The sequence below is a fragment of the Podarcis vaucheri genome, assembly GCF_965113315.1.
Source record: "Podarcis vaucheri genome assembly, chromosome: 2".
Taxonomy (NCBI): domain Eukaryota; kingdom Metazoa; phylum Chordata; class Lepidosauria; order Squamata; family Lacertidae; genus Podarcis; species Podarcis vaucheri.
In genome coordinates, this window is record NC_138760.1 from 83,220,430 (window position 1) to 83,238,924 (window position 18,495).

The 18,495-nt window shown below is 41.9% G+C and overlaps 1 protein-coding gene across 1 annotated transcript in view; it reads left to right on the plus strand.

Annotated features, from left to right (window-relative positions):
• SYN2 (synapsin II) overlaps positions 1-18,495 on the plus strand; it is a 149,711-nt gene that overhangs the window by 57,298 nt on the left and 73,918 nt on the right. The window contains exons 2-4 of the mRNA XM_082211950.1: positions 8,305-8,362; positions 11,275-11,366; positions 15,621-15,777. Of these exons, the coding sequence (XP_082068076.1) occupies positions 8,305-8,362; positions 11,275-11,366; positions 15,621-15,777 (307 nt within the window). The remainder of the gene's footprint in view (positions 1-8,304; positions 8,363-11,274; positions 11,367-15,620; positions 15,778-18,495) is intronic.

The following is an 18,495-nucleotide window of genomic DNA, read 5'->3' on the forward strand; positions in this document are numbered from 1 at the left end:
CTTCCGGAGGGGAGGGCTTGTGAGCGGGAGCATTCTGCCCCCTGCCCTGACATCATCGCTGGCGCGCCACGCCTCCCAGTGGGCACACAATCGGGTGACACCACGGGGGCGTGGTTTAGCCGTTCAAATGCGGCCGTTCCAGCTCTCCCCGACATTACGCTTCTGATCTCCACGAGTCACCCACCCACCACTCCCTTTAGTGCATAGCTCCTCTCTTGACCTTGCTATGGACCCATGGTTGGTCGCCTTGGTTGCCCAGGGGGCCTGGTAGGAGTTTTTTCCAATTGATGAATTGGCACCGGCCTCTTGGTTTTTTCCAACTACCTCGTAGCAGTCGTCACAACTTTCTTGGTATTTGGCAGTTAGGCACTGGAATGTGTTGTTGGTGTTTCAGGGGGCAAGGTGTGGCCATCGCCTACCCCTTCACTTATGGGTATTCTGTTAAAGGAATCTGGCAGTCGTGGATCCTGTCCGATGCCCTATGTGGCGGGGGGCCATGGCACGACCCCCGGTGACATCAGGGGAGAGCTTATAGTTGTATTTGCATCAACAGGCTCCCCCTACTGGTGGTTAACCCCTCGTCAGACTCACCCCTCTCCGAGTGGGTGGAGTCAATTTTGGTGTTGTCCAATGCCTAAGCCAATACCTTCTCACATGCTGTAATAAAGTTGTGGCCTTTTCTAGCCCATTAACCTAATATACTGTGTCCACGTGTCTTTATTATTCCCAAGCGGGGGACGGGTCCTCGAAACACAACCATGGTTATGAGTAGACTTGCATAGGATTGCACTTGTGAAGCTGTGCTGGAATCTTTAACAATAGTTTGGGTTTCTTGAACTCTAGTGAACATTACATTGCTAAATGATTATTACTGTCCACCATAAATTGATTCTTTCACCCGTAGCATCAGAATATTTTGGAATCCACTTTTTTCTACACAAGAGGGCAGCAGAAATGGGTAGCCAGGTGCTTCTAATTTGGGTGTTTTTTAAAAAAAATGCCACAGAGAACAATTTTGAAGACAGTAGTGAAGTACCGAGAGCCGAGAAGAGCATAGTGTGCCTTTAAAAAAAAAAGTTACAATGTGAAACACAGGCTAAGTATCAATTTTTAAAAGTTAGAATCTATACTAAAAGTTTTAGTGCATTGCACAAAATCTTGAACATCCTGCAGGAGGCAATAAGAAATTTGAAATGTATGCACTTCTTGAAAATACTTAACATGTGATCCATGTCATTCAATATACTGAGCTGGTAAATATGAATTATTTCCAGTTATGGTACTTAGAAAACTCAGAAATATTATGGTAACAGAATGATGACATGTTCTCATAGATAATTTGATTTGTGTTAATTCCATGGTAGTCCCACTGAAATGATGTGGGCATTGGAGCTGTGCTTTGTCAATTGCCATTTAAAAAAAGAAATATTTGTTTATAGCGTTTGTATCCTGTATTTTCTCTTACAAGAGAGACCCAACAAATCTGTCTAGGGTCAGCAGCCAGTAGCTACTAATCATTACAATTGGTTGGGTGCTACAACCCACTAGCTTATTGTAAATGATCCTCTAGATCTCTTTAGAATCAGCTTTGCCACTTGGTTTAATTTATTTTCAAGAATCAGTCTGACAAGCACTTAGATCTGGTTCATTAACAAGGCAATGCTTTGTGGTTCTGGCTAGCTGCCAATATTCAAAGAGAAATAGCAATAAATTAATCCTATTCCATAAAAGTACAATATAATGCCTTAACATGTATAACTTTACTGTGCCTGAAGACTTTGTTATGCTGCGTCCCCCAAATTATTTATTGCTGACATAGATTTACATTAATTGTGGTGGCTTTTTTAATAAAAAAAATAGCCATTAAGTGATATCATTGCAGCAGTAGTATTCACAAGGCCAGATGTGTTGGAAAATAGCAGTAGATGCAGTTAAATATGTACATTCCTGTTGAGAAAATCTTTTGATTCCACCAAGGCTACCTCTGCCTTTTCTCCACCCACAAACATGAACACTACTTAAATGAGCTGCTAGTACAGTATGAGTTTCAACTCTGCTTAGCTTATACCAAGGAATAAGTAATGTTAATGAGTTTATATCTGGCATCTGGACAAACCTTTCTTGGGACTTTTAGGTACATCTGAATGTAGCAGTAACCTGATCTCAGACTTTAACTGTGTAACATACTGCATCTGTGCGATAGAAGAATTGTTCTACGCCTCGTTTAGGGAAAGTGTAACTATAAACAGTGTGCAGTATTAATGTGCTGGTAGTAATTGAGAAGAACGGATTTGAGACATTAGCAGGAAAGAAGCAATGCTATGATCTAACACACTTAAGCCTCATTTATTTCAACAAGATTATTAAGTACATGCTTAAATATATCCCAATGAAATAGTATTTTAAAGTGACTAACTAGAACGTACCCTATGTTACGTTGCAAAAATAGCACTTTCTTCAGTGAACTAAAATATCCTTGGGCAAAATATTGTGACATGCACTATCCCATATAGCAAAAAACAAGTGGCTCAGAGTCAGAAAAAGTACCATTTGTACTTTTACAAATTATAGGTTATAATTCCAAAATAGTTTCTGCAGCCAGACTCACCTAAAAGAGGCACTAAATTGATCCTCTTTCTGCTTTGCATTCGCTAGCAAATAAAGGTATTTTGAAGTGAAATACACCCTGAACTGGGTGTGGAGAGTGCAGCTGAATGGGACATAGCTGTGGGCGGCCTGAGGAAGTACCATCCACCTTGGCCCTGCCCATAAAAAGCATGTCTAGAGTGAGAGGCAAATGTGATATTCCCTGTTCCCAGGAGCTCTTCTCTTTGTGAGACTTATGTGGGTGAGCTGAGAGTTTGTTTGGACCCTGAGTGAGAACTCAGAGGCTAAGAGGAAGGTGTGCCTGAAGGAAAATGAATTGATATTGATTTTTGTATATTAGTACCTTTATATTAAGGGATGCGGGTGGCGCTGTGGGTTAAACCACAGAGCTTAGGACTTGCCGATCAGAAGGTTGGTGGTTCGAATCCCCACGACGGGGTGAGCTCCCGTTGTTCAGTCCTAGCTCCTGCCAACCTAGCAGTTTGAAAGCACACCAAAGTGCAAGTGGATAAACAGGTACCGCTCTGGCGGAAAGGTAAATTGCGTTTCCGTGTGCTGCTCTGGTTCACCAGAAGTGGCTTAGTCATGCTGGCCACATGACCTGGAAGCTGTACACCAGCTCCCTCGGCCAATAAAGCGAGATGAGCGCCGCAACCCCAGAGTCGGCCACAACTGGACCTAATGGTCAGGGGTCCCTTTACCTTTACCTTTATATTAATAGTACATTTTTATTTGTAACTGTGTATTTTTGTAATATTTTGTTTTTCAGTTTTCTGTACACCACTTAGATATATTTTTAATATATTAAGTAGTATATAAATAAAATAAAAATCAAATAATGTTGATGCTGCTGCTGTTAGGTCCTCCTATATATTTTCGACAACTGTAAAAATGCAGCCCTGTGCTCTTCTACTCAGCAGTAAGTCCTGTTTAGTTAAGTGGAATTTACTCCCAGGTAAAGTGAGTGCAGGATTCCAGGATGACAGAGCAATCCTATAAACTACTTTAACTCCAACCAAGGGATGGAGATACATCACTTCTATGCTGGTGAAACAACTACCATGCCCTTGACCTACATTCTCAGAAGTAGTCTAGAATTATTATCAAGTAAGCAACCAGCTTTAATCTAAAAGACACAAGCTCACTCTTTTCAGTCTCCTCCATCAATCCAAGGTTTGGGGCAAACTAAAGCATTTACTCTTAGTGGAAAGATTCACCCGTTCCAATATCATGTTTGCATGTGTATTCCTTCATTTCAGCAGGTATCTTGCTAACTGGTCACAGAGGTACGCTACAGTTAAATGAGGCAGAAAGGAAGGGCCTGGGTGCAGGTGGCAAAGGGCAACAGAAAGGTTTGGGCAAATGTGGTAGTTGCCACACACTCATCGAGAGCCCATTTCCATGACCACATTTCTGCATGTGTCCCCTCAGCAATTGGGGGAAGCATTTCTGTAGTTCAAAATAGGTGCTGAAAGTAATCTGAAAATGTGGGGGTAGGTTGAAGTTTACTACCGTGTGAAAGAATGACTAACTTTTAAGTCAGAATGAGGAAATATTGGTTAAGGAAACAGACAAAATAATGTGGTGTTACCCTGAGGTTTTACTGTGGGGTTCCATGATGAATCAAACCACAAAGTTGAATCATTTGGAAGACTAGCCTCAATGTTCTCAGTGGTGACATGTCTTCCCTTAAGCGAGCTGTTTTTATACTGTGCAACTAATTCGCCTTGACTGAACACTTCACTACCGGGCCTCTTAAAACAATTGTGTTTCCTGGTAGAGAATTGATGACAAAAGGTGTTTCCAGTAGCTGCAGAAAGAGTACTAGGATGGTCCTGCTTTGCAAACTGAAAAGAAAAACATGGGGGGAAGAGAGAATAAAAAAGAAAAAACTGAAAAGAATATCAGAATGTGCCACATTTATTTACATTCAAAAATGGATAACTTTCCACATTTTATCAATATTCACCTTTAATTGCTCAGAAGTGACATCTAGAATGGTTTACTTAAGTTTATAATTAGGAAAATAGTTCAGCATAGCAACTCCACTTTTTTATATATATCAGAGATGGGGAATCTGTGGTCCTCCAGATATTGTTGTATTCCCAACTCCCATCAACTCGAGTCAGCAGGAATGATGGGAGTTTTAGTCCAGCAACACCTGAGGGACCACAGATTCCTCAAACTTGCTCTGTGTAATAAATCCTTTGATACTTTAACTACTTTTACCTATAAACTTTGCCTTTTCCTTAGTTAGTTACTTCCTCACATTTTTGTACCTCCTCAGTCAGCAGTGACTTAAAAATAGCCACCATCACCACCACCACAAAATGTGTATACTGCTTGATTGTAAAAACTTCATAGAATTGTGGAGTTGGAAGGAACCCTGAGGGTCATCTAGTCCAACCCACCTCTCGTGAGAGTCAGTTCCATTGTCAAAACAGCTCTCACTGTCAGAATGTTTTTCCTGAGTTCTGTTGAAATTTTCTTCCTTGTAACTTGAATCCATTGGTTCAGGTCTTAGCCTCTGGAGCAGGAGAAAACAAGCTTGCTCCTTCTTCCATGGGACAGCCGTTCAAGACAAGACAGAAGTACTGTTTTGGGGGGACAGGAGGCAGGCGGGTGTGGAGGACTCTCTGGTCCGGAATGGGGTAACTGTGCCCCTGAAGGACCAGGTGTACAGCCTGGGAGTCATTTTGGACTCGCAGCTGTCCATGGAGGCGCAGGTCAATTCTGTGTCCAGGGCAGCTGTTTACCAGCTTCATCTGGTACGCAGGCTGAGACCCTATCTGTCCGCGGATTGCCTCGCCAAAGTGGTGCATGCTTTGGTTATATCTCACTTGGACTACTGCAATGCGCTCTATGTGGGGCTACCTTTGAAGGTGACCTGGAAACTACAACTAATCCAGAATGCGGCTTCTAGACTGGTGACTGGGAGCGGCCTCCGAGACCACATAACACCGGTCTTGAAAGACCTACATTAGCTCCCAGTACGTTTCTGAGTACAATTGTTGGTGCTGATCTTTAAAGCCCTAAATGGCCTCGGTCTAGTATATTTGAAGGAGCATCTCCACCTCCATCGTTCTACCTGGACACTGAGGTCCAGCGCTGAGGGCCTTCTGGCGGTTCCCTCACTGGGAGAAGTGAATTTACAGGGAACTAGGCAGAGGGCCTTCTCAGTAGTGGCACCAGTCCTGTGGAATGCCCTCTCACCAGGTGTCAAAGAGAACAACAACTACCAGACTTTTAGAAGACATCTGAAGGCAGCCCTGTTTAGGGAAGCTTTTAATGTGTGATGGATTACTGTATTTTAATATTTTGTTGGAAACCGCCCAGAGTTGAGCAGGGTATAAGTAAATTATTATTATTATTATTATTATTATTATTATTATTATTATTATTATTAAGATATTTGAAGATGACTATCATATCTCCTTTCAGTCTCCCCTTTTCCAGGCTAAATATACCCAGTTCCCTCAACGATTCCTCTTAAGGCTTGGTTTCCAGACCCTTTTTTTATCTTGGTTGCCCTCCTCTGCACACGTTCCAGCTTGTCAATGTCCTTCTTAAACTGTAGTGCCCAGAACTGGACACAGATTCCAGGTGTGGTACTATTATTTCCCTTGGATGAGACACTATATTTCTGTTGATACAGCCTAGATTAGCTTTTTTTGCTGCTGTATCACACTGTTGACCCACTTTAATCTTGTGGTCTACTAAGACCCCTGGATCCTTTTCACATGTACCACTGGCAATCCAGTTGTCCCCATCTGTCTTCTGTGTAAAAATCATGAAGATCTATATGAATATGTCTCTGACCCATATTTGTGCACCATTTTTTCTGGAAACCTCCAGAACAATGGTTTTTATGGTTTAGTCAACGGAGTAAGATTTGTGATATGTGATATGATGGTTGGGAGTGGGGGACCAGTGGGAAAAATGTGCAATTTCAAGAGCATCTGGTTTACTGGAACTGATGTGTATGAGAGCACCCTTCTTTTCATCTTCTGATGAAGGGGGCACTGAGTATGCTGAGGCCACAATAACTTTGCAGCGTTGAAGTAAGTCCTCAGGAGTACCATGTTGATCAAGAGCATCATGCTGGTGACCTGCGAAACGTGTTTTATATTTTTAAAAGACATAATGATGCCTGTCCTGCTTTCTAACTTGCATGGAGTGTGGTGAGATGGATATTGTGGAGAAGGTATATTGTGAAGAAAGTGTATGACATGACTCTCTGCATCTCTTAGTCCAGTGGAGGCATACGATATTGACTTGTGTATGCTCACCCTCCTGCTGAAGCAAGAACATTTGAAAGCCTTATCATGCAAAAAAAAAAGTAGTGCCACCAGAACGTCTACTATTCCTCTCTCGCATGTATCATTTCACAAGCAGCGTTTGATTTGGAAAGTTGAAATTTCCCCAAGGATTTTAAATTCAAAATCATGTTGCATTTACTCAATGACAAGCCGATGCTGACATTTCCTTCTTAACTTTGTCAGCGTGAAAGAAAACTGTATACCTCGATCTCCAAATTGCAGACCTAGGCCAGAGCCTTCCTTCCTAAAATGCACACGCAAATTATTTATAGATATTAATGTACATTGCATTCTGGTAGGAAAGTGAATTCTACATAAAGAGAGAAAAGGCATTCTTCGTTTTTATTTTCAAGAATCATAAAACTATATTTACTTGCATCAGGAGCACTTTGTTTTGTTAACCTTTCTCAAGCTGGCAAGCAGCTGCTCTCTTTTAAAAGTGCGTGGCTTGGGCCACTGCTGATTTACCTTGCGTAGTAGCTGTAAACTAAGCAGGGGATCACAGTCATTACCAAACGAGTTTTTATAGGAGCTTCCAAATGTTTAATATTCCCTTTTTTCATGAATGGATGTAATTTAGACATTACATGACCCTATTTCAATATTGCTGCAAATCTCCCAAGTTAGTAGGCTGGGAACAGTTAAGGCTTATGGATGTTTTTTCTAAGCACTGAAGGCGCCACTTAACTTTGGAACTGGCCCAAGTTCTCAGTAAAGGAACACTTCAAAAGTTAGTCAGAGTTCAGCCCTCTGAATCAGCAAATCCAAGAATATGCCTTATAAAGTTGTGCTGGAGGGAGGAGAAAACATATTTAAAAAGTAAAACATTCAGAAAGGTTTTAATGTTTTTCTACATCTACTTTTAATGCTTATGTGGAATTAAATCACTGGATGTATTCGTGGCCTCGTTTTGTTTAACATTTTGTTAGACTCCAGATGGCATAATTTAGTGTTCGGTATTGGTGTTTATTTTCAAAACTGAAGTCATTTGTTGAAACATGAATCATGCCAGAGATCAGTTGTTTAATAATTGCCTCATCGAGCGGATGTTTACAAAGAAAAGGTGAATCTGAGGAGGAGTGTTTCATCCTAATTGGAATACAGTCCATATGCCAATATATAAAGTAGATTCTAATTGTTTTTAAGTGTCAATCTTTCACTGTGTGCATATATGAAATATACACCAAATTTTATTTTTTAAACATCAGCTATAAGCATAATCTTTCCAATAAGGTAAGTTTAAATGAGATGTTAAAATCAATCCAATAACTTTAATAATGTTAAATGTGTATTGCCCAGCTTGCCAAAGGGTAATGCCTTAACTCTACTCATACCATTATATTTACACCAGATTTATTGTAGTTATTTTCTTTTTCAGGGCCAAATCTTTTCGTGGGAAAAAGGTCCATGGGGAATATGACATTAAAGTTGAACAGGTATCAATTTAAGAATTTCATTTCATTTTTACATACACTATTTTTTCCATATTTCTGTTTGTTATTATTTATTTATTTATTTATATATTTATCTATTTACATGATTTGTACACCATCCTTAGCATGATCACAGGGTGGTTAACAAAATCAAATAAGAATTTTTAAAAATCCATAAATCGCACAATCCTTAAAATATACAACTCAGTTCATAACCGTTCATTGGATAGCAATTGACTAATAGCAACAGCAGCAACTAATCCATTCATATGCTCAGGTCTCTCCTTCAAACACCTGCTGAAAAAGGCGCTTCTAACCAGCTGCCTAAACTGCAAAGTGTTGAGGCTGGACATCTCAGTAGGGAATTCCACATGTGAAGAGCCTCCAATAAAAAGGCCCTTTTCTGGGCCAGCACACCATGTACATCATTCTGCGATGGGACCACCAAGAGGGCCTTATCTACCAATCTTAGAGCATGAGCAGGCTAACATGGAAGAAGTTGGAAGTTGGGCTTGCGGAGGTTTGGGTGCCAGACCGTTAAGGGCTTTAAATGTCAAAGCAAGCACATTGAGTTGGGCCCAGAAAACAAGTGGCAATCATTTTCACTGTTTTAATATGGGAGTAATATGCTCACAGCCTGCTGCTCCCACCACCATACTTGCTGCAGCTTTTTGCACTAGCTGCAGTTGCTGCCTTCAGGGACAGCTGCCCATAAAGTGCATAACAGTAGTCCAGTTTGGAGGTTGCCAGACCATAAATAACTGTGGCCAGGTTATACCTATCTAGATGGGGCCGTAGTATGCTCACTGAGCCAGGGGTAGATGCTCCTAGGCACCAAGGTCACCAGACTGGCCTCAAGTGACAATGATGGTTCCCAAATTATGCACCTGCTCCTCCAAGGGGAGAGCAAGGAATTCTACTAACTCCCAAACACAGCTCCTGCCCACCCATGGCGCTTACGTCTTGTCTGGATTCAGCTTCAGTTTTGTTTTTTTTTTTTTATAATAATTTTTATTACATTTTTCCAAATTACAGATGAGAAAAGACAGAATAAAAGAAAAGAAAAGAAAGAAGAACAAAAAGTCACATCCATTTCAATAACTTATTTCAAATTTCCATTGGACTTCCCCACATCTCCCGCATAATGCATTCTTGATAATAAAGTCATCAGCAAATTATACCCTTATTTCGTGTATTTCTTTATATTTTCGATTGCAATTTAAGTTTAAATCTCTTGTTCTCCGTTTACTCTAAAAATATAACCTGATATCGTTTTAACCCATTTAAACTTTGGTTCTTTCACGAATGTTAACAATTTCATAAATAATTAAACTTCATTGCTGGGGCTAACGTTCTAAATCATACGACATCTTATGTTTCATACAACTTGTAATACTTTTGCAAATAGTCTTTGAATTTTTTCCAATCCTCCTCCATTGCCTCTTCTCCCAGAATTCAGCTTCAGTTTTGACCCCTAGTCAGCCCATTGCTACCTCCACTCTGCCTCTCTTGGTACCAATTGAACAGAGAACAGAGCTTACTGCAAAACATCTGATGATTGCTCCCAGTGGTTTCCTAAATAACAACATGTGTTGTTAAAATACAGTACTCGGTTTGTTGAAGAAAGAGCACATGAATATCACTTGGAAATCTGTCAGGACTATAGTGAAATTACACATATACTTTTATATAAAACCAGTATAAATGCAGGCTACAGAAATTCTGCACAGCTGGTAGATCCACGACTTTCTTTGAAGTTGTACAGCGACTAGTATCAGCCTGAAAGTTACCGTATTTTGCGCCCCATAGGACGCTCCGGCCCATAGGACGCACCTAGTTTTTTGGGGGGGAAATAAAGAAAAAAAAATTATTTCCCCCCAGGTGCAGGGCTGGAAGAACCAGGTCGGGGAACAGTGGGAAGGCACGCTCTGCCTCCCCGCTGTCCCCCAAGCTTGTGGGGCTGGCGATGGGGAGAAGTGCGCTGATCCCGGGACTGCAGGCAGCTCTGCGCCGCCATCCGGAGCGGGGTGGGACTTAGCGCCCCGCTCCCGGTGGCCGCGCAGAGCTGCACTGATCCCAGGACTGCAGGCAGCTCTGCGCCACCATCCCGAGCGGGGCAGGACTTCGTGCCCGGCTCCCGGTGGCCGCACAGAGCTGCGCTGATCCCGGGACTGCAGGCAGCTCTGCGCAACCCTCGGAACCGGTCTCCCGAGGGTTGCGCAGAGCTTCCTGAAGCCTGGAGAGCGAGAGGGGTCAGTGCGCACCGACCCCTCTCGCTCTCCAGGCTTCAGCGAAAGCCTGCATTCGCCCCATAGGACGCACACACATTTCCCCTTCATTTTTGGAGGGGAAAAGGTGCGTCCTATAGGGCGAAAAATACGGTAGTTCTTATAGCAACATATTATGAAAGGTGCTCAAGAGGAGCCAACACTGATCTCCTATTAATCCAGAATTGTTTTCCCCCCAAGTGCACGATAACCATTTCACCTTATTTTTAAACAACACATTTGTACTTGATATGTGGTAAAAATTCTTCTTATCGTTTGGCAAAATAACAGGATACCCTGGAGACAGAATGATTTGATCAACTGTATTGATTTAAAGATAGTGTTTTTTTCTGGACACATACTGTTTCTGGCTTTCACCTGAAAAATATTTCCAGGAGTGGGATAGGATTCTAAACAGGATTGCTAACTCGTGCCTTAAGAAAAGAACTCTTGTAGCAACGTCTAGCAACTTCTTCTGGCACACTCCTCAATGAAGGGAGAAGTTTCACATGTCCAAAGTCTTCCTTCGTTCAGATGACAGAGATAGGAGCATTAACCCTAAGTAGAGTAACAGCTTAATTAAATACGCGAAGAAGAATTTAATCTGACACTATTGATTATGGAGGTTCTTTTTTTCTTTTCTTACAGGCACAGTTTTCAGAGGTCAATTTGATAGCTCATGCTGATGGCAATTATGCTGTTGACATGCAGGCATTCCGAAATGGCATTAAAGTTGTTAGGTAAGTTGATTTCCCCCCCTCCTCATAAAAACTGAAATTAACTTAAAGCAGTCGAAAACTACCATATTGCTAAAACCAGCAATGTTCTTTGGAATTATTAAATTAGATCAGCATTTAGCCAGAGGCGAAACTAGGCTTTATTCCACCTTGGTCAAATGACCCTGTTTGCCCTCACCCACCCACATGCATTTGCTTACACACACACATAGGCTGGCAGCCTCAATAGCACCCCTCTGGAGGCATCACCTGGGGCAGGCAATCAATCAATCAAGCAAGCAAGCCCCCCCCCCCGTAGCTATGACTGATTTAGCAAACTCTGTTTTTATCACTTTGTAACTTGTAAAGCAAAAGAACAACTCTTAATAGCAATGAGACATAGCAATGAAATTAGCTTTGGACAAATTTATTTTTCAAATGATAAAAATATTTTCTGAAACTGTTTATTCCTTTGGTTAGGGTATTTGACTCATGTTGCTTGTTTCTTTAAAGGTGATTTAGTATTTGTGGAAGCTTACCTCCAATACTATTCAAAACCTCCTGTCTTTGCAGAACTGATGATTCATTATAATTAAAAAAAATTCCTTCCTGTAGCACCTTAGAGACCATCTAAGTTTGTTATTGGTATGAGCTTTCGTGTGCATGCACACTTCTCCAGATACACTGAAACAGAAGTCACCGGACCCTTATATATACCAACAGACCAACACGGCTACCTACCTGTAACTGCCATTATAATAAAGTCATCTACTATACTGTACTAAGAAAGGTTTATTAGGTGCTGCCCCTGTTCCTTTGAAATAAATAGGAGAGGGAAGGAACCCCACAAATAACAAATGGTGCTGTGATGCACCAGTGATTAATACATACAAAGGGCTCATTGCAGGGAGTTGGACTAGAAGACTCTCGGGAACCTTTCCAACCCTACAGTTTTATGATTCTATGATTCACTGCTCCTGGAGGGATCCTTATACCAGAATCTTATTCTTCCCTTTCCTGCTTGGAGCATACATATCATGATGCCAAGGTATTATTGGAAGGCAGTTAGTTCAGCTGGTTAAAGCGTGGTGCTGATAATGCCAAGGTTGTGGGTTCAGTTCCCATGTGGGCCAGCTGCATATTCCTGCATTGCAGGGAGATGGTTCTCAGGGTCCCTTCCAGCTCTACATTTCTGTGACCTGTGAGCCTCTGTGAACAATGCTCTGAATAGTGCTTTCATTTCTGCTGCAATGGGACATGGGGAAGCGAGGGCTCTGGCATGACCTGTGTGGATCTTTCCTTGCATTAGGGTTATTTATGCCTGCAATACAGCTAGACCAAGCCCATAGTAATTCAAAAGGCTAGCAAATATTTCTGCTGATTAAATGTTATATTAAATTACCAAACTGTGCATGAGCTGCAAATATAATCAGGGAGGAACAATGTATTGATTTATAAAGATATTGCAGAACATATCTAAAAAATGATGGGTGAAAAATGTTTTATTTTTATATTTTTTAAAAAGCTTATTTGAAATTTAGTTGCACTCCCAAGGATTTCTGCTTCAGAATTGATTCACATGCACTTCTGTGGTATAGCTGATGCTTCCATGTGATTGGGATCCCATACCATAATTGCAGTGTCTGAAATTTGGAAACGAATAGTGGTCATAGGGCATGCGGTTAACTGCCATTTTCAGGCCTTGTCTTTTTCTAGGGGGCAGCAGTAGTGCAGTATTTATGGCAGCTGCCCAACTCACCTGGTTTCTCATTCCAGATGTAACTACTCTGATGTGAATTTTTTGAGATCTAGGAAATAGAGTACAATAGAGTCGCTTTGCCCATGAATAACAAGAGGAGGGATCAGAGCCATAAGTTTCTTCCTGCACACTGAGAAGTCTAATTGGGAAGCCCACTGCAAAGGATTGAAATGAAAGCAAGGCATGTCTCTCAATATCACAAATGTTAGAGAATCACTCTATATCATAATTCACTGATTCTCAGCCCACTTGTGCTGGGATCAGTAACCTGGCAGGAATGTGTGCTGACCTAATAAGAGGGGAAATGACTATATTGCTTGTAAGAGGAAAAAGGGCTCAGTAGCACTCAGATGTTCCAAAAAGCTACCATTCTATAGGGTATCCTTTAAAATTTTAAAAGATGATGCTGTTAAGGTGCTTCACTCAATATGCCAACAAATTTGGGAAACTCAGCAGTGGCCAGAGGATTGGAGAAGATCAGTCTACATCCCAATCCCAAAGAAGGGCAGTGTCAAAGAATGCTCTAACTACCGCACAATTGCACTCATTTCACACTCTAGCAAAGTTATGCTTAAAATTCTACAAGGCAGGCTTAAGCAGTATGTGGACCGAGAACTCCCAGAAGTGCAAGCTGGATTTCGAAGGGGCAGAGGAACCAGAGACCAAATTGCAAACATGCGCTGGATTATGGAGAAAGCTAGAGAGTTCCAGAAAGACATCTACTTCTGCTTCATTGACTATGCAAAAGCCTTTGACTGTGTTGACCACAGCAAACTATGGTAAGTTCTTAAAGAAATGGGAGTGCCTGATCACCTCATCTGTCTCCTGAGAAATCTCTATGTGGGACAAGGAGCTACAGTTAGAACTGGATATGGAACAACTGATTGGTTCAAAATTGGGAAAGGAGTACGGCAAGGCTGTATATTGTCTCCCTGCTTATTTAACTTATATGCAGAATTCATCATGCGAAAGGCTGGGCTGGATGAATCCCAAGCCTCAGATATGCAGATGACACAACCTTGATGGCAGAAAGTGAAGAGGAACCTTTTAATGAGGGTGGAAGAGGAGAGCGCAAAATATGGTCTGAAGCTCAACATCAAAAAAACGAAGATCATGGCCACTGGGCCCATCACCTCCTGGCAAATAGAAGGGGAAGAAATGGAGGCAGTGAGAGCTTTTACTTTCTTGGGCTCCATGATCACTGCAGATGGTGACAGCAGTCACGAAATTAAAAGACGCCTGCTCCTTGGGAGAAAGGCGATGGCAAACCTAGACAGCATCTTAAAAAGTAGAGACATCACCATGCCAACAAAGGTCCGTATAGTTAAAGCCATGGTTTTTCCAGTAGTGATGTATGGAAGTGAGAGCTGGACCATAAAGAAGGCTGATCGCTGAAGAAGTGATGCTTTTGAATTATGGTGCTGGAGGAGACTCTTGAGAGTCCCAAGGACTGCAAGAAGATCAAACGCACCCATTCTTAAGGAAATCAGCCCTGAGTGGTCACTGGAAGGACAGATCATGAAACTGAGACTCCAATACTTTGGCCACCTCATGAGAAGAGAAGACTCCCTGGAAAAGACCCTGATGTTGGGAAAAATGGAGGGCACAAGGAGAAGGGGACGACAGAGGACGAGATGGTTGGACAGTGTTCTCGAAGCCACAAACATGAGTCTGACCAAACTGCGGGAGGCAGTGGAAGACAGGAGTGCCTGGCGTGCTCTGGTCCATGGGGTCACGAAGAGTCAGACACGACTAAACGACTAAACAACAACATTATAGGGTAGCCTGCCATCTTGTATCTCTATCTCCTTGCTCTAACATTCAACCTTCTTTTATCTATTTGTTGTCTCCTAACATCCTATATTTTGTGCTCCTAATTCTCATATCTTATCGCCTCATTCCTGGCACTTATTTCCAACAATCCCAAGATGTTTTCTGCTTCTTTCTTAATAACTGTAGTTTATAGGTACAGAGTGCTTTACTAAATACTGCCCTACAGGTGATTGCCCCAGTGTCCCAGGCAATAAAAATTATTTTGATTGTTCTTTTCTTTTCATATAGGTATTGGCTTTTCCCTCTAAGTAATATGGTACATTAGGAACAAATATCAAAGATATGGTTTTCAGTGAGCATGCAGTTGCTAGATCAGAGCTGCATCACTATAGATTATAATAGATGTCACTTGGGTAGACCAGGTATAGCTGGGAAATCTGGAGCTTCTTCACTTGGATGTGCACCCTAGTCTTAAGCATACTTAGTCAGAAGAAACTCCCATTGATTTCAGTGGGCTTGCTTCCAAGTGAGCATGAATAGGACCACAGCTTTAATAACACAAATCATTGAAAGAAGAACATTGGGTTTATGGGGAGGGGGGAATCCCCTGGCTTTCAGTGCAAAACGTTTCATATGAAAAAATATAGTAACCTTTGTTCTCTTATATTCTCTTATGTTTGTATTACTTTCATTTATAAGAAAAATAGCTTATGGAAGAAATGTTTAAATTCTCTTATTCTCCTTAGATCATTCAGGCCCGACTTTGTTCTTGTTCGACAACACTCGTTCGGCATGGCAGAAAATGAAGACTTCCGTAACTTAATCATCGGGATGCATTATGCTGGCATCCCAAGCGTTAACTCCCTAGAGTCAATCTACAACTTCTGTGACAAGCCCTGGGTGGTAAGTTGACAGAAATTCCCGAGTTCAAAGACAATGGTTGCTTTGAATTGGAAGGTTGGAGAAAAGGAAGGAGCCGTTTTGCGTGATGCATGACAAATCTGGCCATCTAGATTTTTAAAAACATTGTTAACCCTATATCAGTCCAATGGTGGGCTCATTAATTGCCCTAACAGCTATAATTTTAATTTCTCATGTGAAAATACAAAACACTTTTACTGTATGCTGTTTTGTTCATTTATTACGTTTTTATTTTCTTTACTCTAAAGAGTTCAAGGTGGTGTACATGTTCACATCTTCCTGCCCCCTGGCTAATTTTTATCTATTTTAAAAAAAATGAGGTGGGTTGGACGAGTAGAGGTTTGAACATGTGCCTGTCTAGTCTGAGTCCAACACTCAAACGACTACACCACATTTGCTCCAAGTGGCAGTCTGTTTGTAGCCAAAATAGCTCCATCAGTGCAGAAGAGAGAGTGATCAGAAGGTTTTGGGGGCACCCCAAGGTTTGCAGAAATACAAACATTTTAAGGAGGTACAAAAGCTTAAAGGGCATCATCCTCCTCCTCCTCCACACCCCCCATAAAAAGCCATCCCATTAAGGGCTACACATGCTCAGTGGCCACATAATGCTCAGTGGATGATGTGACTGGAGGTGGGGAATGGGAGTAAACGGGAGTGGAGGAGAATAGAATTGAATAGAACTGAGCATCTTGGAATGGGACATGGCTGTCTGAAACCCTGAATGAGAACACTCCACACTACATGTGTGCAGATCCCACTGGTAGATATTATCAACACAAATTGCACCTGCTGTGTGTAGAGCCCTCATCTTTCTCAATTTTGTTACATCTTCCTACTGCTCTTCCTTGAGGTCTATGTGTGTGCATGCTGTAGTGCCCATAGAATCACTTCTGCAATCAGAAAGTTAATGTGAGGTGATAAGCTTTTTAGGATGCCTTTGCCTTAGAGCAAGCTCTTTAAAATGCTGGCATTAAGGACAAAACCAGTTATACTTGAATTCGGCATTTTTCTTCCTTAGGCTTCTCAGTCTTGACATTCCTGCTATTGTTTTAAAAGGTTGCTAGCATTTGGGACTAGCCATGCATGCCCTTATCATTTAAAACCAGGATGCCTTTATCTTTCTTCACCCAGCCCTTTGCATAAGAAACTGGCTTTATAGATTTACAACATAATATTGAAGAGCTGGAACATGCCAGTCTGAATGAAAGCATAAACGTCTGAGTGTTGAGCTGGTAGGATGGGTTTATGCTATAAAAATTTACTACCAGCTTGACAGTTATGAATAAATTTATCATTTATCACATTTTGTGAAATCATGTTTAACTGAATGGCTGGGTAGGTCCTTTTAGAGATACGGCATATGGGAGTTCAAATATTTTTTGTCACATTTTAGCAAAAGATTTTGGTTCTTTAAAATGCATTTATTTATTTATACCCCATCTTTTCTCACAGGAGCTCCAAGTGGTCTCCACCCCTAACCACCACCCTATCCTTGCAATAACCCTTTGAGATCTGTTAAGCTTAGAGATCACTGGGACGTGGGTGGCGCTGTGGTCTAAACCACTGAGCCTAGGGCTTGCTGATCAGAAGGTCGGCGGTTCGAATCCCTGTGACGGGGTGACCTCCCGTTTCTCAGTCCCAGCTCTTGCCAACCTAGCAGTTCAAAAGCACGTCAAAGTGCAAGTAGATAAATAGGTACCACTCCGGCGGGAAGGTCAACGACGTTTCCGTATGCTGCTCTGGTTTTGCCAGAAGCGGCTCAGTCATGCTGGCCACATGACCCGGAAAAACTGTCTGCAGACAAACGTCGGCTCTCTCAGCCAGTAAAGCGAGATGAGCGCCGCAACCCCAGAGTCATTCATGACAGGACTTAACTGTCAGGGGTCCTTTACCTTTAAGCTTAGAGATAGTGATCAGCCCATTATGAGCTTCATACATGAGTGAAGATTTCAACCTGGGTCTCCTTTTTGATAGGGATCTTTGCTTTCTGTCTGGGTTTTTTTTGGGGGGGCGCATTCCAAGCATCAACAATTTTTCTTCTGTGAAATGGATATTTTCTGGTACCCACAGCAACATTGAATGTAAAAATGACAAGTGATCTGTCAACTACAAAATACCCTAGAGCAGTTATGGGGAATATGTGGTCCTACAGATGCTATGCTCTAACTTCTATCACCCCTGAGCATTAGCTATACCTGTTGAGGCCTATGGGAGATCGAGTCCAATATCTGGAGGGCCACATGTTCCCACCCTGGCCCTAGACAATAAATAATGCGTATTCTTAATCCATGGATACCACTCTCACCAGATCCTGGGATAAGGAATAGAACATACCAAGCTGCATTAACAGAACTGAGAGAACATATACAATAATTCCAGTAATCTCCATACAATCTATATTTTTTTTTAAAGGAAAGCAGCACCTTTCAGATCAATAGAACTTCAGTCAACACAAAACTTACGGAATGCAAAAAAGAAGGGGGAGGATTAGTATGGAAGTAAGCGGGTGGCGCTGTGGGTAAAACCTCAGTGCCTAGGGCTTGCCGATCGCATGGTCGGCTGTTCAAATCCCCGTGGCGGGGTGAGCTCCCGTCTTTCGGTCCCAGCTCCTGCCCACCTAGCAGTTCGAAAGCACCCTTATGTGCAAGTAGATAAATAGGTACCGCTTTATAGTGGGAAGGTAAACGGCGTTTCCGTCTG